The 25,795-nt window shown below is 41.2% G+C and overlaps 1 protein-coding gene across 6 annotated transcripts in view; it reads right to left on the bottom strand.

Annotated features, from left to right (window-relative positions):
• Nucleotides 1-2,057: 2,057 nt before the first annotated feature.
• Nucleotides 2,058-25,795, bottom strand: part of ECT2L (epithelial cell transforming 2 like) — an 85,762-nt gene continuing 62,024 nt past the window's right edge. The window contains exons 10-19 of one of the 6 annotated variants that reach the window (XR_016038447.1): nucleotides 23,093-23,179; nucleotides 17,538-17,752; nucleotides 16,480-16,627; nucleotides 14,230-14,303; nucleotides 13,974-14,130; nucleotides 13,290-13,355; nucleotides 10,469-10,557; nucleotides 10,111-10,293; nucleotides 9,940-9,978; nucleotides 3,614-3,741 (exon numbers count right to left, since the gene is read on the bottom strand). Coding sequence is in view for 3 of the 6 variants with exons in the window: in XM_055433788.2 (XP_055289763.2) it covers nucleotides 2,135-2,262; nucleotides 3,569-3,741; nucleotides 10,469-10,557; nucleotides 13,290-13,355; nucleotides 13,974-14,130; nucleotides 14,230-14,303; nucleotides 16,480-16,627; nucleotides 17,538-17,752; nucleotides 23,093-23,179 (1,137 nt within the window). In the remaining 3 variants the exon portion in view is untranslated. Of the gene's footprint in view, nucleotides 2,263-3,568; nucleotides 3,742-8,363; nucleotides 9,235-9,939; nucleotides 9,979-10,110; nucleotides 10,294-10,468; nucleotides 10,558-13,289; nucleotides 13,356-13,973; nucleotides 14,131-14,229; nucleotides 14,304-16,479; nucleotides 16,628-17,537; nucleotides 17,753-23,092; nucleotides 23,180-25,795 lie in introns of those variants that run through there. The other 5 variants (XR_016038445.1, XM_055433788.2, XR_016038446.1 and 2 more) reach the window with 5 other exon arrangements.

Genomic DNA, 25,795 nt, shown 5'->3' with positions numbered 1-25,795 from the left:
GTGGCCAAAACCTCACACTGCTTGGATTTACAGGATGGGCTTCTCTTTTAACACCTTAAGCACAAACTCAGAAATATTTTTAAAAGGAGACAATTAAATAAACTGTCAATCTGTCTTTTAGGCTTAATACTTAAAGAATCCAAAAATCTTTAAAATGCGTTTCCTATTTGATTTTTAATTTGAAAGAACTGTATTGGATAAGGCATACTTTAACCATAAGCTCTGCTGTAATCAACATTCTTCAAGAGTCTCATGGCACTTTCAGGCTTTTTCACATCAGCTTAGGGGGCATATTTTGTTTTCCTTATGAAAATTTGATCAGTATCACCTGTGACTTTGTTGTGTGTGAGATTTTAATTCCTCAACAGTCCTGTAAAATTAGGAAAGAACTGAAGACAGGTGTTTTTAAATTGTCTGCTAGAAGCAAAGGTAAAGTGTTGACACGCAAGCTATAAAAATACTGTCCAGTTGCAGACGTTTTTGCATGATTTATGCACTAAACTCGCAATTACAAGCTTATGCCCATCAGTCTCTAGAAGTGTTTTCAAGTAACATGTTTTAGAACTACTGAGGATCTTAATTATTCACTATTATAATAAATGAAAATTCCTTAAGATTCCTAGTTATCTTTAGCTCTCTTGTTACTCATTCTTTTGCCATGTTTTTGTTGTTTAGTCCCTCAGTCATGTCCAGCTATTTGCCACCCCATGGACTGTAGCCTGTCAGGCCCCTCTGTCCATGAGACTCTCCAGGCAACAATACTAGAGTGGCTTACCATTTCTATTCCATTCTTTTGCTACAGAGAGAGACTGTTCCTATTAACAAAGAGTTTCTAAAGTTTGTCCTATTCAGGATAATGTAGTGTCTCAGGATGTTTTGTATTATATGGTATTTCCATTTTGATCACATTTGTGAATTTACATTTATTGCTGACTAATAGCAGACATTCCTTTAATGTCTTATTCTGACATAAATGTTAAGCTGCATGGTTTTATCATAAATCAGAAGTGTGATTTTACACTAATTAAAAACAACATTTTAACTTTTGTACATTTTTTAACAAGAATTTAAATTTTTAAGAATTAGAAGGAATTTGTATTTTTGTTGTAGAAAAAAGAAAACTTTTAAAATAGCCTACTTCACAATCCTAGACTGTACTAGTAGATTTCATTTCCTTAAAGGAGAATTTGAAGCAAAGAGGAAACTGACAGCCAAAAGGGTCCAAGATTCATACAGTGTTACCTACCATTATATATTAGCTAAAGTTTCAAAGTGGCTAACCAGGTTATAGCTTCAGTTTATTAAATAATTAAATGAAAGTTTTAAGGGCCCAGAAAACTACTCAATACCTATTTTTATTTTTTTCTGTTTTAAATAGAATTGTCTTAATTTCTTCAGCTTTTACTCAGTTAAATTCCATTACAGGCAAGTTTTGTTTTTGTTTTTTAGAATGTACCCCCTCCCACTCTACCAAACAGCCTTCTAATTTAGCAGGGTAACAAATTTTTAAACCATTTTATTTGGAAGGTCTAAGAATTTAATTTTGCAACAAAAGAACACTTAAGAATTACAGAAAATTTTAGTGCTTTATAGTGGTATGTTTTTAATGCTCTCCATAGGAATACATTCATATTATGGATATATGTGACCAGTTTTTTAGTAAAGTACTATTTAGATTTCTTATACATATTTTTAAAATCCATAACTTTCATAAAAATGTTAAAAGATGTTGATAAATCACCAACAGATTAAGACATTTCTCTAGACTGATCATTTAAGAAATACTTTTCATTATGACTTTTTCATTGGATCAGAAAACAAATCTTTAAATACTCAATATCCTTATTCAGTCTTAGGTTTTGTCAGTCAGATTAAATAATACTGTCCATGAAAAACAACTATCAAAAGAAGTGGTTCAAATTTTCATATTCAGATTTTTCTTACCCATTTCACCTAATTGAGCATAGATGATAAAAGTTTAAAAGTTAGGAGGAACTTTATGAGTTCCCCTAGTTCATCCACTGATCATCCATGATGAACCAGTATTCTGCTTCTTACTGGATCTTCTGGAACAGAAAACAACATGCTGTCTTTGTCAGGGCAGATTGGCACCCCTGCTGTTTGAAGTCCAGACTCACTTTTCCATGCTACTTTTGATGGCATTTTGGAGTACAGACAGCCATAGAAATTTATCATCCTCAACTTCTGTTGCACAAATCCATTCATGTTTTGGACCTTGAAGAATAAATGCATTCTTGATAACTGTAAAAATATTGGAAGTACATAAATTAATTTTTGTAGGTAACAGTCAAAAGGAAAAAATGTTTTAAAATTCAAGAGTTGATCAAGTCATCTTGAAGACTTTTTGAAAATTAAAGTTTCAAACACAAATCCAGTTTAGACTATAACTTCCTAAATTACTGAATAATTAGAGTCTGAAATAAACTTGTCTTTATCACTGTTTAATTATAATTAGCAATTATTTTTAAAGTAATAGATGATATGATATTCTTTAGTTTCAGAAGGAACTGGAACTGGTAAAGGTCTTCACAAGAGTTATTGTAGGTAAAAGAGATGCTGAGAGCTTGGCCACCCTGGTGAGAGCACCAGGACACAATGAAGCCAGCCACGGCTTAGCTGAATGCCAGCTTTTAGCTTCCATTACGATGTTCTGACATAGAGCACAGCCGATTAGGGAGAGATGAAGGGAGACGTGTCATGCACATCATAGATAACTAACCCTTCTTACCTGAGTTTGAAAATATTTATTTCTCAATAGGTGAAAATATTTATTCTCACATTTAGTGTTCAATTTTTCTCAGATTTTAAATGAAGTCAAAGCTAATGGAAAGCAGCTCTTTTTAGATTAGTTCCTTCTCTGAGATCTTGGTTCTAGCTTTACCCGTAAGTCCTACCTTCACGTGCAGTGAAAAATATTGGAACAAAAGGTGTTATATTCAGATTGCCTGGCCTAACAGAAATATGGGAAAAGAGAGACAGATCTTTTTAAGATTGGGAAGTAGAGGGTAAGATAAAAACTAAAAGGTACAGTAGGTTTAAGTAGGATTTCTTTTTTGTAACAATGATTATTTCTTGAGATTATTATGAGTTAAATGTTTTGTTACTAAACATCATTTGCAAATAGATTCTTTAGAGAACTCGTAAATGCAAATTTATGGGAAAAAAGTACAGTCAAATCTGCAATAATCACTTAGTCCTAGTATAATGGAAAAGTAATAGATAAAAATTGTAATATCTACAAGCAATAGAAGGTAGTGGTTAAGAACTCCAGCTTCCCTGGCAATGATACAGGGTTATGTCTCCCTCTGTGACTCTGGAAAGCTCTTTTCCTAATGTGCAGGGTATGTGTCTGACGATGCCAGCATTCCTTTCTTTTGCTATTTCAAAGGCAGAGGAAAGTTTACATTAATGAGATCCTAAAAATACTTGGGAAATTATTTGCAAATGCAAATTCCAGTTCTCTTCCTGCTTTTCTATTTTAATAGCTAATGAGTTTTATATAATACAGCTTCTTAAAGGTGTGATCTCTTAGGAAGAAAATACATACATTTGGAATCTGGTATGTCTTCTATGATTAACCTATGAAGTGCCACTGATGCAATGAATTGGTAGGTTGATTTTGAAGTCCTTTCAAATGGAGTATGAGATGTACCCCGACTAGAAACGAGCAGTGCATCGTTGAAGAGGAAAAGACTGAGATCACAGGTATGTTCATAGAGCCTGGTTTAAAAAAGAGAGCAGTTTAGTTTTACATGTGCATACATATGTGCTTTGTTACACTCTTCACCATCTTTACGTTGATAAGCTAGCTCATCATCAGGGTTTTTCGCCACCTCAGACCTTTGGACTGACTTTTTGAAGTTCTCTGTATATTTTCCTCCTGGTGTGAATAGTCCCTCTGTCTATCAGACCAGTCATGTGGGTGGGCCTCAGGGTTCCTGGTGGAATGATTTGAGCTTATGCATCGGACAGTATCCAGTCGATGCAGAAAAAAATGAACACTGAATTTTCCCAGTGTTACAACACAAGTCAGGTTAAAGCTGTGTTGGTATTTTGTGTTTGAAGTACTTAGACAATCTGCGGGGAATGTTTTCATTTAGTTTGGTTTCATCTTTAATGGTAACAGGTTGGGTTAGAGAGAAGCACAAGAATCAGTGAGGTGTGTGGTGTCTTATGTAGAAAGCAAGTAAAAGCATTTACTAAGTAGGAAATAGAGAATTTTCTAATATCAGTTGGAGAGAAATTGATGAAAAGTTGGATTTAAGTAGCTCTTCAATTCTACTGAGGTTGCTACCCTGGTCAGTGGTAGGCATTTTTTGGTCCCCAACCTCCATCTAGTATCCTCTGTGGTTTTCTGCTCATGGAGCCAGATCACAGTGTTTAGCAGATTTCACTGTGCTCTGGTGGGTTATCTCATGGGAGTACGCAACCAAGCATCAAATGATGTACTAGGGAGGATCTTGGGAGAGCCTCAGCGCATGACCCCAATCTCTGTCCAGCACCAGGAGTGGCCAAGTGCAGCAAGCTTGTTGCTTTGATGGAGGATAAGCCCCCAAAAATGTTTTTCTCTTAGAAGTATCAAGAAGCCCTCAGGAAGATACTCTAAGCAAGCAATTCAGTTGACCAGCTTATTCAGAGGAGTTCTCTTAGTTTTTATCTTCGGCCTCTGTGTCTAATTTTTAAATTGTTGTGTTAGATCCAGAGAAAGTCGTACAGAAGTGATAGTTGCATCATATATACTGTCAGTTGTTTTAGTGTGCTGCTCTTTTGTTTCACTTTTTGTTTGGCTCGCTCCTCCCTCCACTTATGTTACCCAAGTTACCAAACAGTGTATAATCTTTCCTCTTTTTTTTTTAACCCATTCAAGTAGTCACTCACATATGTACCTATGAATGCATCTATTTACAGGTAGGTGGTTTTGTTTTAGGTATTATTCTAGGCTCTTTTCTTGCTTTTCTCAGCAATAGAAATCACTTCAAGTTCTTTTTAATGACCAAATAACGGCATGGATGGACCATCATTTTTCTAACTCTTCCCTCATTTAGTGGCCATTTGTTTGTTTGCAGGCTCAGATCTCTTTCTTCCTTCTTCCCTCCCTCGTTTCCTTTTTTCTTTATTGCCACTGTGAGCAATGTTTGAAAAAAAAACAGTTCCTTACATATAAACAGACTCCTTACATGCGCTGATATTTCTGTCAGATAGGGTTCCCAAGGGGAGGATTGATTGACCAAATGGTATATATATTTTTAACCAAAGACTGACAGGTTGTTTTCCATAAAAGGTACTATAATTCACACTTAGAATCCACTCTGTATTATAACAGCTCTGACTTGTACAAACTTGACTGTGCATCTGAATTACCCAGAGATTTTTGTTAAAATGCAAATTAAGTAGAGCTAGACTAGCCTGAGATTCTGTGTTTCTAAGAGCTCCCTGGTGATGCTGATTCGCCAACCAACTTGAGAGTATTGAGGCACTTAAGTCGTGTATTAATTACAGCTGTGCCCATGAGATAGGCAAAAGACTAGATTGGGAGAGGGAGTGGTTTAAACATGTTTAAGGAGTGCTTTGCTTCAACTTCAGCTCTTGGGAGAGTGTTGGGGGTACAGGTCATGTTAGGTGTGTGGAGAGAGAGAAATGCAGTGGTCATCCAACCACTGGAGTCACCTTCCTTTTTCAGATACTTCCTTCCTATATCTGTGGTTATGATTTAGGCTAGAAGGAGTGGGATGCTTCATATTTACTGACAGTTTGCAAGAAATAATGTTCCAGATTAAGTTGATAGGTTATTCTGAGAATAAGGGAGCAAATAGAAGTAGGGATGAGGGAAAGGAGAAGCAAGAAAGGGTGCATTTAGATCGGCATGTGGTGAGCTGTATGTGCTGAGTGGCCACGTTAGGCAAAAGAATTCCATCCATGTTTGTGACCCTTCTTTGGCAATGTTTTTACTCTTATTACTGATAAGAATCATATCATTTGAGAAAAATGTTTAAAAGCTATAATAAAACTATGCCTTTCTATCTGAATGGCCAGGGAATGTGCCTACCAGGGTGCTTTGAAGATGTAACTTTGAAAGGGGTGTTTGCTTTGGTAAACAGATGTTTGGTTTTTCCCTTTGGAAGGGATAGCATTGAAAGTAAATTAAATGAAGGAGAATTCTAATGGCGTGACCCACTTGGACTGGGTGGGTGGATGGTCCAGAAGAGGGAAGGAGCAGGCACATTTATTGAACTTGGAGTTGAGGCCACTTGTAACCTGAGGATGTGAGCAGGGAAAGATAAATGCACAAAGAGGTTTTATTATTTTAATCTGATTATGAAAGTGCTATTTAAAATACATATAAATGAATTTTACCTAGGAAAAAGCTTTCCAAAAGCCATTTATACTCACCAAGAGCTTCAACAAGTTTCATCCAAAGATAAAAAACACTAGAACTCTTTTTAAAAACCTTTATTCTTCTACATATGTAAAAACAAATAATTTTTACTTTCACATTGACATAATGGAACAATTGAAATGGAAACTCTGGATCCTATTCAAGTTTCAGAAAACTGCTGCTGTTTAAATTCAGAAGAACCAACTCCATGGGTAGAGTGTTTTCCTTGAACCTGGACAGGATTTCTTTGCTTTTTCACAAATAGACTCAATGACTCCGCCAAACATAGTTTAAATTCTTAACACCATTCTAGAAGTGTTTTGTCGTTATTTAATCACTATTAATACGTTAGCCAGACCAAGAAACAAAGTACCCAAATTCCATAAATACATAAAACTTTAACTTTCAGCGCATAAACTCTGGCGTGAACAGATAACAGTACGTCACTGGGTCTGTGATCTAAGTGTTAGTCACTCAGTCGTGTCCGACTCTGCAACGCCATGGACGGTAGCCTGCCAGGCTGCTCTGTTCATGGGATTTTCCAGGCAGGAATACTGGAGTGCGTAGCCATTCCATTCTCCAGGGGATCTTCCCAACCCAGGGATCAAATCTGGGTTTCCAGCATTGCAAGCAGATTCTTTACTGTCTGAGTCATGAGGGAAGCCTCTGTGAGCTGACCTGAGTCAAAGCTGTTTATCACCTTGTCCTCATCATCCACATTCTGACTAGTGGATCATAGTGGCTTTTGGCAGTTGCCAGGATAAAAGTCAGTTCAGAGCCAGAGTCCTGTATCCTTGAGGAGTCTGGGTATTTCTCTTCCCCCAGTGCCCAGTTTCCTGGTCAATGACTATAGGTCCCTTTGGGTAAGCTAAAAGTAAAGTTAACAATATACATACTCTGTAGCTTAGTAATGTTTATCCTCAAGAGGACTCAAGGTCTGAGCAGTGGATGGCCCTGTTTGGTCATCTAAAGCCGTGCCTCTATTCACCAGTCTTAGAGGCTCCACTTCTGCCCTTGGCGACACCCCATTAGAAGGAGAACAAAAGTAAACAAAAATGCTTTAAAAATCAGCAAGATTAAAGTCACACATGAAGATATCAAAGTTCCAAGGTACATAAAAGCTTAATCCAAAACTATGTGGGTTATATCTCAGTTCCGTCGCTCAGTCGTGTCCGATTCTTTGCGACCCCATGAATCGCAGCACACCAGGCCTCCCTGTCCATCACCAACTCCCGAAGTTCACTCAAACTCGTGTCCATCGAGTCAGTGATGCCATCTAGCCATCTCATCCTCTGTTGTCCCCTTCTCTTGCCCTCAATCTTTCCCAGCATCAGGGTCTTTTCAAATGAGTCAACTCTTTGCGTGGCCAAAGTATTGGAGTTTCAGCTTTAGCATCAGTCCTTCCAATGAACACCCAGGACTGATCTCCTTTAGAATGGACTGGTTGGATCTCCTTGCAGTCCAGGGGACTCTCAAGAGTCTTCTCCAACACCACAGTTCAAAAGCATCAATTCTTCGGTGCTCAGCTTCACAGTCCAACTCTCACATCCATACATGACCACTGGAAAAACCATAGCATTGACTAGACGGACCTTTGTTGGCAAAGTAATGTCTCTGCTTTTTAATATGCTATCTAGGTTGGTCGTTACTTTCTTTCCAAGGAGTAAGCGTCTTTTAATTTCATGGCTGCAATCACCATCTGCTGTGATTTTGGAGCCCAAAAAAATAAAGTCTGACACTGTTTCCACTGTTTCCCCATCTATTTCCCATGAAGTGATGGGACCAGATGCCATGATATTAGTTTTCTGAATGTTGAGCTTTAAGCTAACTTTTTCACTCTCCTCTTTCACTTTCCTCAAGAGGCTTTTTAGTTCCTCTTCACTTTCTGCCGTAAGGGTGGTGTCATCTGTCTATCTGAAGTTATTGATATTTCTCCCGGCAATCTTGATTCCAGCTTGTGCTTCTTCCAGCCCAGTGTTCCTCATGAGGTACTCTGCATATAAGTTAAATAAGCAGGGTGACAGTATACAACCTTGACGTACCCCTTTTCCTATTTGGAACCAGTCTGTTGTTCCATGTCCAGTTCTAACTGTTGCTTCCTGACCTGCATACAGGTTTCTCAAGAGGCAGATCAGGTGGTCTGGTATTCCCATCTCTTTCAGAATGTTCCACAGTTTATTGTGATCCATACAGTCAAAGGCTTTGGCATAGTCAATAAAGCAGAAATAGATGTTTTTCTGGAACTCTTTTGCTCTTTCCATGATCCAGCGGATGTTGGCAATTTGATCCTGGTTCCTCTGCCTTTTCTAAAACCAGCTTGAACATCTGGGAGTTCACGGTTCACATATTGCTGAAGCCTGGCTTGGAGAATTTTGAGCATTGCTTTACTAGTGTGTGAGATGAGTGCAATTGTGCGGAAGTTTGAGCATTCTTTGGCATTGCCTTTTTTGGGATTGGAATGAAAACTGACCTTTTCCAGTCCTGTGGCTGAGTTTTCCAAATTTGCTGGCATATTGAGTGCAGCACTCTCACAGCATCATCTTTCAGGATTTGAAATAGCTCAGCTGGAATTCCATCACCTCCACTAGCTCTGTAGTGATGCTTCCTCAGGCCCACTTGACTTCACATTCCAGAATGTCTGGCTCTACGTGAGTGATCACACTGATCATCTTGGTTGTGAAGATCTTTTTTGTACAGTTCTTCTGTGTATTCTTGCCATCTCTTCTTAATATCTTCTGCTTCTGTTAGCTTATATCTACAGAGGGACAAATGCCTCCAGGTTTCCTAGCTCTAAAATGACTCTCCCCAGAGCAAATTCTGTCAGTCAGAAACATGGACTTAGAAAAGAAAGATAAAGGAAGAGTGTCTGAGAATGAATATATGAAAGTAAAATTAATTCTAATAATAAAAAACTGGTATAATCCCCAGCATGTGTCCTGCTACACTGACGTGTTTAGAATTGCTGACTTGATGTCTAGCTTCCTCTTGATGTAGCTCATTTCTATTGCTTCCTGACCAAAAACAACAAAACAAGAACACAAAAACACTGTGACAGTGAAAAAAGTGACACAGTTGTGTGATTTGATTTTCATTTAAGGGACTGGTTAAATCGAGGTGAAGGGACTGGTTTATTCCAACCTCTCCTCCACCCCAAATCCTCTCCTGGGCCTTTGGAAAATGTTCAGTGAAATATTCATTGAAATAGCAGACAATCTGATTTTCATTTCTTTTATTGGAATTAATTCCTCTGCATTTGGTTGCTCTTTGTGGAGCTACCATCTTTGCCATTATTAATACTGAAAACATAGATTGGCAAATAATTCTCTAAAGCAAGAATTTAAAATCGATGGCCCCACTCCTTGCTTTTTGTAAATAAAGTTTTATTGGAACACAGCTACACGTGTTCACTTATATATTGTATTGTTTATGAAGATCATATTAATCATTATGTATTGTATCTGTGTAGCTGCTTTTGTGCTACAATGGCAAAGTTAGGTAGTTGCCACAGATATCATTTGGCAAGAAAGACCTAGAATACTTACCATCTGACCCTTTACAGAAAAAGTCTGCCCATCCTTGTTCTAGAGGAGAAAAGGAAATGTTAGCACCTTCGCATCACAATAGTTTTTACACTACTGTGAGCACTGCGCAAACTAGACACGTGAGACCTCGCTACAGCGGTGGTCTTACGGCGAGACCTTTCGAGTGCTGACCTCAGTAACTAACTGCAGGTAATTAACTGGTCTTCTCTTTCTTAGAGTTGAGCAGATCATCCATGTGATATCTCACATCAGCTCTCCTCTCAGTAGGAAAGTGACCAAACCAGAAATCCCATGTCTCGAGTTAGTGGCCCAGGCAATGACAGTTTAGTTTCTTCCATTCTATGAAGTAGCTGCCTGGAATCTGAGTAAGGTGATAAACAGTTTACATCATCTCAGAGGGGTGTGTGTGTAACTTTTCAGATCAACATAAAGATTTATTGTATATTTACAATATGACAGACATTGTACTGGATTCTGGGTACAAGATAAGTAAGACACACTCATAGCCATAGGATAGTTGAATATTTACCTTAAGTAGAAACTTATGTCCTCATCACAGCAGTGAAGTTGGGCCACATCTTGAACCCTAATGAGATATCTGTTTGCTTCTGATAGAGTCTATGAAATAAAAACAATTAGAAATATATATTTTTTTATAAAATAAGTCTCACTACTGAATAATCATATCCCAAAAGATGTAAGTGTTGAGTAGAACTCAGTTCAATTATGAAGACAGCATTGTTTTTAAAACTATATTTGAGGGAGTTGTCTAAGTTTTAAAACTATTGAAATTATTTTTTTATTATAAATGCTTTCCTACTGCAAAAAATAAAGTGGGGATGTGGGTGAGTCGGAAGGGATCTATCAAGAAAAGGAAGTGAATGAAATGTTACAAATTAAGATGTCAGGCTCTTTTACTGATCTAGCCATAGAGATGATCACTTGGGGCATATAGTGATCCAGAGATAAAGTTCTGTGGACTCTGTGAGTCCCAAGATTTTTGGATTTTCTGTAATCCGGTCAGTCCCATTACTCTTTCACTTTCAAAATGTGAAGATCTAAATTAGGCCAAAACAACTGCATTTTGCTTCCTCAATTTGGCCAAATAAAAACAATCGATTGATATTTTAATTCAATGTAATTCACATATTAAACTCCTGCTATATACTGAGTTCCAAAGAATAGCAAGGAGAGATAAGAAAGCCTTCCTCAGTGATCAATGCAAAGAAATAGAGGAAAACAACAGAATAGGAAAAACAAGAGAGCTCTTCAAGAAAATTAGAGATTCCAAAGGAACATTTCATGCAAAGATGGGCTCGATAAAGGACAGAAATGGTATGGACCTAACAGAAGCAGAAGATATTAAGAAGAGGTGGCAAGAATACACAGAAGAACTGTACAAAAAAGATCTTCACGACCAAGATAGTCACGATAACGTGATCACTGACCTAGAGCCAGACATCTTGGAATGTGAAGTCAAGTGGGCCTTAGGAAGCATCACTACGAAAAAGCTAGTGGAGGTGATGGAATACCAGTTGAACTATTTCAAAGCCTGAAAGATGATGCTGTGAAAGTGCTGCACTCAATATGCCAGCAAATTTGGAAAACTCAGCAGTGGCCACAGGACTGGAAAAGGTCAGTTTTCATTCCAGTCCCAAAGAAAGGCAATGCCAAAAAATGCTCAAACTTCCGCACAATTGCACTCATCTCACACACTAGTAAAGCAATGCTCAAAATTCTCCAAGCCAGGCTTCAGCAATATGTGAACCGTGAACTCCCAGATGTTCAAGCTGGTTTTAGAAAAGGCAGAGGAACCAGGATCAAATTGCCAACATCCGCTGGATCATGGAAAGAGCAAAAGAGTTCCAGAAAAACATCTATTTCTGCTTTATTGACTATGCCAAAGCCTTTGACTGTATGGATCACAATAAACTGTGGAAAATTCTGAAAGAGATGGGAATACCAGACCACCTGACCTGCCTCTTGAGAAACCTGTATGCAGGTCAAAAAGCAACAGTTAGAACTGAACATGAAAGGAGTACATCAAGGCTGTATGTTGTCACCTTGCTTATTTAACTTATATGCAGAGTACATAATGAGAAATACTGGGCTGGAAGAAGCACAAGCTGGAATCAAGATTGCCAGGAGAAATATCAATAACCTCAGATATGCAGATGACACCACCCTTATGGCAGAAAATGAAGAAGAACTAAAGAGCCTCTTGATGAAAGTGAAAGAGGAGAGTGAAAAAGTTGGCTTAAAGCTCAACATTCAGAAAACTAAGGTAATCGCATCCGGTGCCATCACTTCATGGGAAATAGATGGGGAAACAGTGGACACAGTGGCCGACTTTATTTTTTGGGGCTCCAAAATCACAGCAGATGGTGATTGCAGCCATGAAATTAAAAGACGCTTACTCTTTGGAAGGAAAGTTATGACCAACCTAGACAGCATTTTGAAAAGCAGAGACATTGGTTTGCCAACAAAGGTCTGTCTAGTCAAGGCTATGATTTCTCCAGTGGTCATGTATGGATGTGAGAGTTCGACTATAAAGAAGGCTCATCGCCAAAGAATTGATGCTTTTGAACTGTGGTGTTGGAGAAGACTCTTGAGAGTCCCTTGGACTGCAAGGAGATAGAACCTGTCCATCCTTAAGGAGATCAGTCCTGGGTGTTATTGGAGGGACTGATGTTGAAGCTGAAACTCCAATACTTTGGCCACCTGATGCAAAGAGCTGACTCATTTGAGAAGACCCTGATGCTGGGAAAGATTGCAGGCAGGAGGAGAAGAGAATGACAGAGGATGAGATGGTTGGATGGCATCACCGACTCGAAGGACATGGGTTTGGGTGGACTCTGGGAGTTGGTGATGGACAAGGAGGCCTAGCGTGCTGCAGTTCATGGGGTCGCAAAGAGTCAGACACGACTGAGTGACTGAACTGAACTGAAAGGCAGTGAGAAAGAAAGTAGAACGAGTCAGACGATATTCCATAGGTAACAGATAACCAACAGAGGACTTCTAGGATTTTTACAGATGTCCTCAGTGGGCAGAATCCTGCGCCAGATATTATGTGCAGGGAGATAGAAAACAATAAAGACATGGCCCCATTCCTCCAAGGGGGTCATGAGCTCTGTAGTACCAAGCAAGGTGCTAAGACTACAGAGAAATCATGGGATGGGGTCAAGTGCACTTGTGCATCTTCTATCCAGCGTCCTTGCAGATAACAAGGATGTGGAATATGAGAGCTTGGCAGCACCTGGCACACAACAGCACTCAACAGATGTTAGCTGAATTAGAATCTCTGTCTCCTTTCTGAGCATGAGATGTAGCAAATGCATTAGAATACGTACAGGGCACCCCCAGATGAGTCTCTGTATGTCTAACAGGTGATCTTTCATACTGATGTTCCGCTTCATCTAGAAAAGAAAGTGATTTTAGGCAAACTGCAATTGTGATGTTTTATACATAAAAATAGATTAAAATATGTTTTGGCAGTTGATAATGTTGTAATATTTTCATAAACTATCATAAGAATCTCAATTTCCTGTACCCAGTGTTTTAAAACAAAGAGGAAAGTGGCAAGATTCTGTTCAAAAAGTTTTCTTCTGGGTGTACTGTGTTATTTTTTCCATTCAGCCCAGACTCCTGGGCTGTGTGCCCTTCACAGTGACATGTTCAGAACGGTAGTCCTATACTCCAAGATGATCAAATCTTGCAGAGAATAATTGTGATTGCTGTACTTTCTTAGGCAGGAAAGTTGATTAATACATTAAGAAGTACTTTCAGAAACAAAGAGGTTTGTTCTTTTTTTAAATCTGTATAAGTGTACTTATAGAGATATCTGAAAACATTATTTGGTTTAGAATAAAGGCCCTCAGTGCTCAATATCACTGAATAGAATGATTTAGCATTAAAAGGATGAAAAAGTTTGACGAGAACTCCAAGAGGCTAAGGGATTTCAGAATCTTGGATTCAGAGTTCCACAAAAGCATTATAACATTTTTAAAGGACACAGACTCTTACCAGCAACCAACCTGATCTATGTAGCCTTTGTAATTTTTGATTTGGTCAATTGCAATGGTCAAGGTTCCACGGTCAATATGTTCTGCAGGAGTGTGAAGCCTCAGAGCATAGAGAAGATGAATATATTCTTCAAACCTCCGGGATGGGTACAAAAGCAGCTCCGGAAGACTGTAGGAGGCACAGAGATTACGGAGCTCTGGTCCCTTTCTGAGGCCACAGAACACCAGTCCTTGGGGTGACCCAGCTGTGCTCTCCCTCAGAGCTTACCTTAGCATTTTGGTAACAATGGTCATATCGTGCCTCTTCAGGAAAGCTCGGAATGCTGGTATCATTTCTCTGCACTAAAGGTGAGAGTTATATTGTCAAAATTCTGTAAGACAGTTGTGAAGTGTTGTTTCTGTTCTACCAGACAAGCATAATCTGTGAAGTGCTCAAAGCAAAAGGGCAACATCACGTAATCACAGTACTATTAATACTATAGGTGCTTCCTGATATCCTAAGTACAGTGTATTAATTATACCATAAATTAACCCATCATTGAACTTAATCAGTATAGGAAAATGAAAATGGACTTTGCATGCAGATAGCTCCAAAATCACTGCAGATGCTGATGCAGCCATGAAATTAAAAGACGCTTACTCCTTGGAAGGAAAGTTATGACCAACCTAGATAGTGTATTAAAAAGCAGAGACATTACTTTGCCAACAAAGGTCCTAGTCAAGGCTATGGTTTTTCCAGTGGTCATGTATGGATGTGAGAGTTGGACTGTGAAGACAGCTGATCACCGAAGAATTGATGCTTTTGAACTATGGTGTTGGAGAAGACTCTTGAGAGTCCCTTGGACTGCAAGGAGAGCCAACCAGTCCATTCTAAAGGAGATCAATCCTGGGTGTTCATTGGAAGGACTGATGCTAAAGCTGAAACTCCAATACTTTGGCCACCTCATGCGTCGAGTTGACTCACTGGAAAAGACTCTGATGCTGGGAGGGATTGGGGGTAGGAGGAGACGGGGACGACAGAGGATGAGATGGCTGGATGGCATCACCGACTCAATGGACATGAGTTTGCGTGAACTCCAGGAGTTGGTGATGGACAGGGAGGCCTGGCGTGCTGTGATTCATGGGGTCGCAAAGAGTCGGACACGACTGAGCGACTGAACTGAACTGAATTCTGTGTGACTTTGTCAAGCTTACTTAACTCCTCTGAGTCTCGATTTTCTCAAGGATGTCATAGCTAACTCTTGGTAAGGGGCTGGGAAGGAGGCGGAAATCCTATTTATAGAGTGCCTGCCACACAGTAAGTGTTAAGTGTAGGGATTGGTGTGTAATTCTGCTGTTAAGCATGTTTTCCACAATAACATTAAGAAGGTGCCCCTTTGTACTTAAAATCTGTTTTAAAATGCATTATTCATCACCATTACAGCCCCCAGGAAGTCACCTCATTTTTCTCAGATGCCAGTAATTCTAATTTCTAGAAATCAAATAGTCACTGGTTTCAATAATATTAATAGCTAACATTTACTGAGTACTTACTTATATGCACCCCCATGCTAGTGAAATAGACACATTATCCATAACTACAAAATTGCTGGCACCAATCCACTATGATAACATGTGATGCTTTGCTCCAATTCTTGTCCTAAAGGTCAGTTCAATGACACTGCTTTATTCATGCAACTTTCACATAATCGAGTTGCGCAGCAGAGCTTAAACTCCCTGGGTGGAGCAGGAAGAAGACGACAAAGGGAGATGTCTGAGGTCAGGAAGTGTTCAGAGACCTCCCAGGCCTTCACTTCAGGGCCTCAGGGCAGACAGGTGGGCAGGGCCACAGTGAACACAGGGACAGGGCAGAGGGCACCACCACGTCCCAAGGTGCCCCTCCTGCTGCCCTTTGGATGCAAACCAAGGAGGGGAAAGAGGTATCTTATTGTCATCAGAGGAGATCCCAGTGAGAGCAGCGAGGGGCAGATTAGAGCTGCATAGTCCTGCTCAGACTACACACACATTGGTCACAACAAAGATAGCTGTTTAAAATGCACTTGCTCGGGAATACAAAACAAAGGAATTCCTTATTTTATCGTGAGACTTCACACATTGAGTATCATTATTTCAGCACGATTATGAATTCCTTTTCTCCATGAGAGAGCTGGACTCACCACACGGGCTGTAAAGGCAGTGTGAAAGCAGGGTTCACAGTTTTGCTTCTGCCTAACTGTGAACTGTGTTCCTATAATCAAGCCCCAGAGTAACTGGGGCAGGTGGGAGTCTGGAAACTTGCATGAGGACTAGTTCAGTCCTGCAACCGGTTCCTAGGCACTGCTGGGTCAAGCACTATGCCAGCCCCTAGTGATCGAAACTAAGTAAGTCAGTGCCCTCATCCTCAAAGAGCTCATGGTAAACCAGAGGAGATCTGGAAGCCAAGGATAGAAAAGAAGTCTTTCCTACTAATTCTAGTCCTTCTAGTCCTCACAAGTTCAGAAGGTCTAATAAATGCCTGGATGGTCCCTCAATCTGTTACCTTCTCAATAGTTTTTAGAACCACAGGGTAATTGTTGAAGAAATTGGAATACGTGTTCAACTGGCTTCCAAACTTTATGAATATTTCTCCCACACAGTGAGTGGGGCCCCATTCCTGTAGTCTGTCTCTCAGGTCATCTAGAAACCGCCTGCAACATGAGAAAAGCATAGCTGTGAAATATTGACCAATGACAGCCTATAAACTTACAAAAAATAAATTTGTACTCAGTCATTTAGGGCAGAGCTTTTGTCAGATTCTTTCGCCTTGACACAGAGCTGGAAAGGGAGGAAATAGTTTGACTTGGGGGCTGAGAGGCTGGCCTGGAGAGGCTGCCCTGACTGTTCCCTCTCCCCTTTGCCTGGGGACAGTTTCTTACAGTCCTCAGAGGAGGATGCTCAACTCACTTCAATGGCTGAATGCCATCACCACCACTAAGCCCATTTCCCCTGAATCAAAGGTTATTCTTCAGCCATCACAGAATTTCAAAACTGGAAGCACACTTGTTCCTTTTATAGAATCTGGGGTCCCCAAAGTTAAGGAACTTGTTCGAAGTTATCTAAAGAGTTACAGAGAAACACAAGCTCAATTTGTCTTACTTTATTCAGTGAAAATGATCAATTTTCTTTCTCAACCCTTCCATATACATATACTGTTATTACACTAATCCCCAGCCTCTGGTTCTCTGAGCAAAGTATTCTAGTGACTTAGTCCCATTACAGCCTCCTGTTCCTCTCCCACTGATCAGCCAAACACTGATGACTATGAACAGCTCCCCTTCCCATTGTCTTTTGTGTAAATAGCATAATGAATATAGAATCCCCAGGCACCGAACTCCACTCCTTGACCTATAGCTCTGAGTCCAGGCAGGGATACACCCCAGGAATCATCACTATTGTTTGCAGCCCAGTGTCGAGAATCATCTCTCTTCTGTGAGATGATCAGGCAGTGTCCCCAACAAGGGCAGAGAATGACTGAGCCTCTGTATAACTTTTTGAAACAAGTGTGTATTCCTCCCATACCACAATGAATATTTCAAAATATAGCTATTCAGAGTTTACCTGTTGAGACATAAGATCTGCAGAATATCAGAGAACATGATCTGGATGTTTGCAGCACTCAGAATGGCTCTGTTTGATGACAGCGCTGCTCTCAGTGGCCTCACATAAACATCTCTCACAATTTCCAGCATCTGCACATATTTTCTCTCACTCTGTAAGAGTTCCCTGACGACTCTGGTTCGCTTTTCGGCTGAATCCAGCTGGAGTTTTCTCTCCTGTGGAAAAGCATTAAGAATTCAGAAGGAAAGTGAAAATGACTCATTTCAGGCTTCCATCATCAAAAGGTCTGACAGTCAAAGGAGACAGAGAAATGAAAGTTTTGAGCAGTCAGGTGGTCTCTCTGAGGGTGTCTTTCTGGTTCATGATACGCAGGGCTGAAGGGAAATTTGATAAGGGAATGTGGAGGACTCTGCTGACCACTGCTTGTCCCCATCATCAAATTGTCCCTCACTCTGGCTAGCCTGATGCCATAGTAGAGATGGGCCTTGGACTCTTGAATCTTGAGAAGGTGCAGGTTGAGAATTTACTTTTATCCATCTATCCATCCGTATAGATATCTAGTGTCATGTGCTAGGTGTTGGCTCTACAATGATGTGAAGGCAAACTCTGCCCTTACAGAGGTGATGGTGAGAAAGCCTTTGGGTTGTGCATTGTTTTCCTATTTTTTTTTTCCCAATAGCGTTTTATTGATTATTGTGTAAACAAGACTGAAATGAGCTAGACCTCTCATTATCAAATAATTCAATAGTTATTTCCCACTGTGTATTATGAAATACCAAAATCATGCTCTTCTTTCTGTGTTTAGGAAAAACTACTGTCTCTCCTGGAGAGTTAGGTTTCCCAATGTTCTATGCTTTCTATATATCAAAGTCCTGTTTTAGCAATTCCGAGGGAAAAGCCGTGCACTGGTGCAAAGAAATCCCACACCCTGATATCGAGTGCTATGTTTATGATTGGAGAAATTAATTTTCCTTACTGGACTTAGGATTCTTTCCCTTATATTTATACTTTTGAAGTTGTAAAATCAGTATTTTTATAATAGAAAACAATCACAATATTCAAATGTTTAAAATCTAATGGCCTTGTATTTGCACCTAGGATGATTAAAACTCTTAGAACACAATTTCCTCTTTCCCCTCCAGCCCCACACTGCCCCAAATAAAATAAGACAATATTAATGTTTAATGCCATGTGATCTGCGCCTGAAATGTCAACCATAATTTCATGAGCTAAACTTAAAATGTGAAAATAATTTAAGAGAAGAATCAGAACACTCATTCTGTTTGAAATACTATAAATACTGTTCTTGATTAGTTTTAATCTTTCAAACACATGCCTATTGTATATAAAGCCTATTTAGACAGTTTAAATTCAATGGTGGCTCAGCAGTAAAGAATCCACAGCAATGCAGGAGACATTGGAGACACAGGTTTGATCCCTGGGTCAGGAAGATCCCGTGGAGGAGGAAATGGAAACCCACTCCAGTATTCTTGCCTGGAGAATCCCATGGACAGAGGAGCCTGGTGGGCTACAGTCCATAGGGTCACTAAGAGTCAGACAAGACTGGGCGACTGAGCAGGCACAATGAGTTTAAAATACATCTATATCCATTGGCAGCTGGCTTACAGCCCATATTATATTTTATGTGTATTTCAGTTCAGTTCAGTCGCTCAGTCGTGTCTGACTCTTTAGGACCCCACTGACTGCAGCATGCCAGACCTCCCTGTCCATCACCAACTCCCAGAGCTTACTCAAACTCCTGTCCATTGAGTCCATGATGCCATCCAACCATCTCATCCTCTTTCGTCCCCTTCTCCTCCCACCTTCAATCTTTGCCAGCATCAGGGTCTTTTCAAATGAGTCAGCTCTTCACATCAGGTGGCCAAAGTATTGGAGTTTCAGCTTCAGCATCAGTCCTTCCAGTGAATATTCAGGACTGATCTCCTTTAGAATGGACTGGTTGGATCTCCTTGCAGTCCAAGGGACTCTCAAGTCTTCTCCAACACCACAGTTCAAAAGCATCAATTCTTTGGTGCTCAGTGGCTCAGAGGTTAAAGCGTCTGCCTGCAATGCGGGAGACCTGGGTTCGATCCCTGGGTCGGGAAGATCCCCTGCAGAAGAAAATGGCAACCCACTCCAGTATTCTTACCTGGAGAATCGCATGGACGGAGGAGCCTGGTGGGCTACAGTCCATGGTGTTGCAAAGAGTCAGACACAACTGAGCAACTTAACTTTAACTTTCTTTATAGTCCAGCTCTCACATCCATACATGACTACTGGAAAAACCATAGCTTTGACTAGGTGGACCTTAGTTACAAAATTCATGTCTCTGCTTTTTAATATGCTGTCTAGGTTGGTCATAACGTTTCTACCAAGGAGCAAGCGTCTTTTAATTTCATGGCTGCAGTCACCATGGGCAGTGATTTTGGAACCCCCAAAATAAAGTCTGTTTCCATTGTTTCCCCATCTGTTTGCCATGAAGTGATCTTTAAAATACTGGAGTTATCTAATATTTATAACAATTTTGATCTAAGGCTTCAGTTGTCAAACTTCTGCTGTTATCTTGAAACTATAACAGAGCGCTGCCCAGCATAGCTCTTAGCTCGGGGCCATTGCTGTGACCCGTTAGCCCAACGCCTACCCCACCCCAGGCCACCCCCCAGTTACTAGGCAACAGCTACTGAGAGACCCTTAGCACTCCTGCTCAGCCATTGGTAGGTGCCACAGTGGCCCCTCCCACAACCAACCAGCTGTCAATAAGCTACCATTGGTGGGAGCATTCCACCAACCATCAGCCAAGTGGTGGTCTTCTGGTGCAAACTGAGGTAAGAGGTGGATCTCAGGTTTTTCCCTGGGCTCTCTAGCTCACCCAGCCTTGGGCCAGCAGGAACCCTGTTCTGCAGGGCTCTGGAGTTCTTGCCAAGGCCGCCCACCGGCCAGCCCCAGGCCTTGAGGCAGTGGTGAGCTTCTCCCCCATCCCCACCACTGTGACCTAATGGCAGGGGCCATCTGCCTGGGACGTAGTCTGCAGAACCTGTCCCTGCCATTTGGGCGGCCTGAGGAGCCTGAGGGCGGGCCAGTCGGGTTGGGTGCCTGTCTCCATCAGTTCTGACGGCTGGGCAGGGTCTGGGGACCTGGCCCTGAAGGAGCCACCAGTTGAGAGCTGCCTCCTGTCAGCCAAGACCAGAGCTCGGAGGGTGAAAGTTGTGCCTTGGGACCTGGCCCTTTCCTGTCAGAACAGAGGATCATGTTTGGTAGAAATTTATAGGAACGTCATTACCTGACCATGACCTGACCTCAAGAACAAAGGCTCTGATACTGAGAAGTCTGCAAGGACTAACCACGCTCCCCCTCAACTTTCCTAGAAAAGGACATTGCTGAGAGCTTTCACGGAGTCTGGGGTTTTTAAGGCCTGAGCCACCTGTCTCTTGCCTGGCCCTGCGATTAACTTTTCTCCGCTCCAAACTCCCACATTTTGGTATGTTTGGCTTCACTGTACGTTGTGCACATGGAGTTGTGTTTGGGTAACAAAACCATTGTGCGGTATTATCACCAATGGTCAGAGGAGATACTGTCATATTTGTTTCCTTGTAAACCTTCTCTTCCTGGGTGGTTCCTGGGGATGGCGTGGGGCTGAGCGAGCCCGCAGCCGCCGAGGTCCACAGGGACACTGTCCACTGTAGGCGGACTGGTCTCAGCTGTTGGGAAAGAGGTTGGGAAAGAGTCCAGGGCTGAGCGCCCTTCTGCAGGATTCAAAGTTTTCTCTCTGCCTGTTTCTTGACCTTAAGGAAATCATATAAGTTTTCTGACTTGACTTCCTCTTCTACAAAATATGGATTCTAATGTCTTCCTTTCAGAATTCTGAGATTGAAACATGATAATAAAAGCAGATATGTGCTGTAGAAATGCTAGACGGCACACGTGCGCTGTGTGTTAACCGGCAGCACAGGACCAAGCCTCTGCCTGTCCACACCTCCACCCACTACCCTTTGAAAGACAGCCCTAAAGGTTATATTGACTATGCCAAAGGCTTTGACTGTGTGGATCACAATAAACTGTGGAACATTCTGAAAGAGATGGGAATACCAGACCACCTGACCTGCCTCTTGAGAAACCTGTATGCAGGTCAGGAAGCAACAGTCAGAACCGTACATGGAACAACAGACTGGTTCCAAATAGGAAAAGGAGTAGTCAAGGTTGTATATTGTCACCCTGCTTATTTAACTTCTATGCAGAGTACATCATGAGGAACGCTGGGCTGGAAGAAGCACAAGCTGGAATCAAGATTGCTGGGAGAAATATCAATAACCTCAGATATGCAGATGACACCACCCTTATGGCAGAAAGTGAAGAGGAACTCAAAAGCCTCTTGATGAAAGTGAAAGAGGAGAGTGAAAAGGTTGGCTTGAAGCTCAACATTCAGAAAACAAAGATCATGGCATCTGGTCCCATCACTTCATGGGAAATAGATGGAAAAACAGTGAAAACAGTGTCAGACTTTATTTTTTTGGGCTCCAAAATCACTGCGGATGCTGACTGCAGCCATGAAATTAAAAGACGCTTACTCCTTGGAAGGAAAGTTATGACCAACCTAGATAGTATATCTGTCTAGTCAAGGCTATGGTTTTTCCCGTTGTTATGTATGGATGTGAGAGTTGGACTGTGAAGAAAGCTGATCGCCAAAGAATTGATGCTTTTGAACTGTGGTGTTGGAGAAGACTCTTGAGAGTCCCTTGGACTGCAAGGAGATCCAACCAGTTCATTCTAAAGGAGATCAATCCTGGGTGTTCATTGGAAGGACTGATGCTAAAGCTGAAACTGCAATACTTTGGCCACCTCATGCGACGAGTTGACTCACTGGAAAAGAGTCTGATGCTGGGAAGGATTGGGGGCGGGAGGAGACGGGGACAACAGAGAAGGAGATGGCTGGATGGCATCACCGACTCGATGGAGGTGAGTTTGAGTGTACTCCGGGAGTTGGTGATGGACAGGGAGGCCTGGCGTGCTGTGATTCATGGGGTCGCAAAGAGTTGGATACGACTGAGCAACTGAACTGAACTGAACTGAAAGGTTATATTGATTATACTCAACATTTGAAACCAGACCGTAGCTGATGATGAGTTGGTTAGAAACTGTGATTGACTGATTATACTAAATCAACAGTTGATGGGTCAGTTAGAAACTGTGAACCTTTGTGTCCACGGACCATTTTTTAAATGCCTTTCTATGGCAACCCACTCCAGTGTTCTTGCCTGGAGAATCCCAGGGATTGGGGAGCCTGGTAGGAGGCCATCTATGGGGTCACACAGAGTCGGACACGACTGAAGTGGCTTAGCAGCAGCAGCATCCTATTAGAAAAGCATGGAGTAGCACAGAGATGACTTGTTGCCAAGATGTTTCATGTCCATCCCCTTGGTTCAACTTCTTTTTAGATCAGGACTTACTCAAAAGAAAAAGCTACTGGCTGGATCTCCTCCAGTTATATTTGGGGTTTTTTACCCTCTAAGAGAAGCTCTCAAGAAAAAAGAAAGAACAAACCAGAATAGTTGGCTTACCAGGTTAACCAGCAACTCGAAATTTGGATCATTTTTGCTGAGACTTGGTTTTGTGTCCTGAGGGTTATCTTCTATAACATCTCTTTCCTGAGAATTAAATGCAGACTTGATTATTTGGAGGGAGGCCCTGGGATATCTAAATGCCCAGTCAGTGCTAAGCTCACAGGAGGATCTCAGTAGCTCTGCCTTTGGCCCTAATCACAGTGTTCTCTAGACACATAAATTAAGCACTCAACAAAATTAAATTTTATGTTTTAAAAAATAATAACTTTTTGCTTCCTAGGAACTGTGTGAAGAAACTAAATTCAGTGCAGTTGCCGTTTTCCCTGGGAGCAGCTCCTCACACGTGCCTGGGAAATAGGTCTCTGCCTCAGTTCTGGCAGCAGTGCACACATAAGTTACCTTACTTTCAAGATGCCAGAAGAAAAGTTCACAGTACTTTGTAAAATTCACCTCTTTTTTCACCTAATGAAAAAGTGTCATAAATTCACATGCCACTTCTAGATTTGTTTCCACATTTAAATATGGCTTATTCTTTCCTCACTTTGCCTTGTTAATTTTTCTTGTGGCTTCCATATAAATTATCACAGTAAAAAATAGCCCCCCTGCAGCATCCCAGGGTCCACCCGAGAAATGGAACAATGGTCCCAAGTTTGTGTTGAAAGCTAATGATGATTAATGGTCACTACTGCTACCCTTCCGAGTCAAAGATAAAACTATCCATGGCAACCCTTTGATATGTAGGGGTGAAACTAGAAGAAATGCAACAATTTATAACCAAGACTCCTTTTGCGTTACTCTACTCAGACAAAAACACACTTTTATTTTGTACCTGCAGACATCCCTCATGGCTGCCTGGAGCCTTTGTGTAAGACCCCTGGGCCCAGAAGCACACACAGCCAGTCAGTTTCTCCCAGGCCTGCAGGCCCCCCACTTGAGTCTGAGCACTTCATGGCTGCTCCACATAGTCTTTTCACCATGTCCTTTCTCTTCTGCATTTGGGGCTGACCCACACCAGTCTGGCGTGTATTTATACTTGCGAGCGTGTGTGCTCAGTCAGGTCCAACTCTTTGTGACCCCGTGAAATTTAGCCTGCCAGGCTCCTCTTTCCACGGAATTTTCCAGACAAGCATACTACAGTGGGTTGTCATTCCCTACTCCAGTATTTATATTTATGCAGGGTAGGGGGAAATCTACTTTGAATTTTGACAAAATAATTCAAAATTTCTATGCGTGGAACATTGTCTTTTTTCAAAATATGTAATAATGCTGATCATTCATGTAGAGAAATGATAACTTCAACCAGTCAGCAGTGACACTGCAGTTGTGTAGGTAGACGTGGTTGCAGGTATAAAATTAAAATGAAACTCAGCCTGCTTGACTGGAGGTTAAGAGAACCCACGGCATACAGATTCGAATTGTGGATTCCACAGATGATGGAGGCCCCCTTATCTGGGGTATCATCCCTTTGGACAGGCTCCCATGAGTGCTCAGTCATCGAAGCTCAGCAGTGGACTCCTAGACCACCCTGGCTATCTTAGAACTTGCTTACTCAGACTGGGCTTTGTTTCACCTCTGACTCAGCAACAGCCTTTTAAGAATTTTTAAACCACTGAACTACCAGGGAATTCCCAGCTACAGCTATTTCTTAAATGTAAATTTTTCTTTGTGGATAGCAAGTCAATTTGACATAGTAATTGTGTTTGAACCTAAAAACAACATGTTCTCTCATTTTATATTATCTAATTATTAGGATTTTTAGGGCCTGTTCTTAGGTTAAGATGCCATTTGTTATTCATTTTGAAGGACGAACTTGAAGGAAGTAACAGAGCAGCAAACTTCGCACATTTTTAAGAAAACAATTATTTTGAGTCAATGGGCCTTTGCCTTGACTCTCTCCACGGCCTGTAAAGGGAGACTTTGGATCACATATTCAGAATTTTCCTCTAGGATCTTAGTTATTGCTAACATCCTACTTATTGCTGGTGCTTCTCCCAGAAAACACTTGACTACCTGAATTAGGGTCCAGAAAGAGTTGTGAGGCTTCCCAAGTGGCTCAGTGGTTAAAAAAAAAAAAATCCACGTGCCAATGCAGGAACCACAGGAGATGTGGTCCAATCCCTGGGTCTGGAAGATCCCCTGGGAAAGGAAATGGCAACCCACTCTAGTATTCTTGCCTGGGAAATCCTATGGACAGAGGATCCTGGCAGGCTACAGTCCATGGGGTCGCAAAGAGTTGGACACGACTGAGCGACTGAGCATGCATGCAGTAGTTGCGAAAATGATAGTGCTGAAGAACAATGAAGAACTATGATTCTGGCTGTGACCTATCACCATGGTTCCATAGCATCAGTGTAAACACTGCAGGCATATCAAGGCCAGGAGTTACTACTCTACTGCTGACTGGGCAGCAGATGATAGACAGATGATAGATAGGTTTCTAGAGTGAGCTGTCTACCTGCCTATATGTATATATGTATGTGTATTTGGTCCTGGATTTGGCAGACTAATCCTCTTACACAAACCCTTGTGGAAGAATCTATAAAACAGTTGTCTCAGAAGAAGGCATTACTTTCCACTCCCATGGCTGAGAGTTTGTGTGCTCCTCTGGATGAATATCTACACTTTAAAAAATAAACTCCAAGGTATGGAGAAACTCACCTCCATTTTATCCGAATTCAGCACCTATATTTAATTTGTGGT

This window comes from Moschus berezovskii, chromosome 10, assembly GCF_049115385.1.
Source record: "Moschus berezovskii isolate FMDL1 chromosome 10, NW_MosBer_1.0, whole genome shotgun sequence".
Lineage (NCBI taxonomy): Eukaryota > Metazoa > Chordata > Mammalia > Artiodactyla > Moschidae > Moschus > Moschus berezovskii.
The sequence above is the reverse complement of the archived record's forward strand: the minus strand, read 5'-3'. Positions and strand labels throughout refer to the sequence as shown.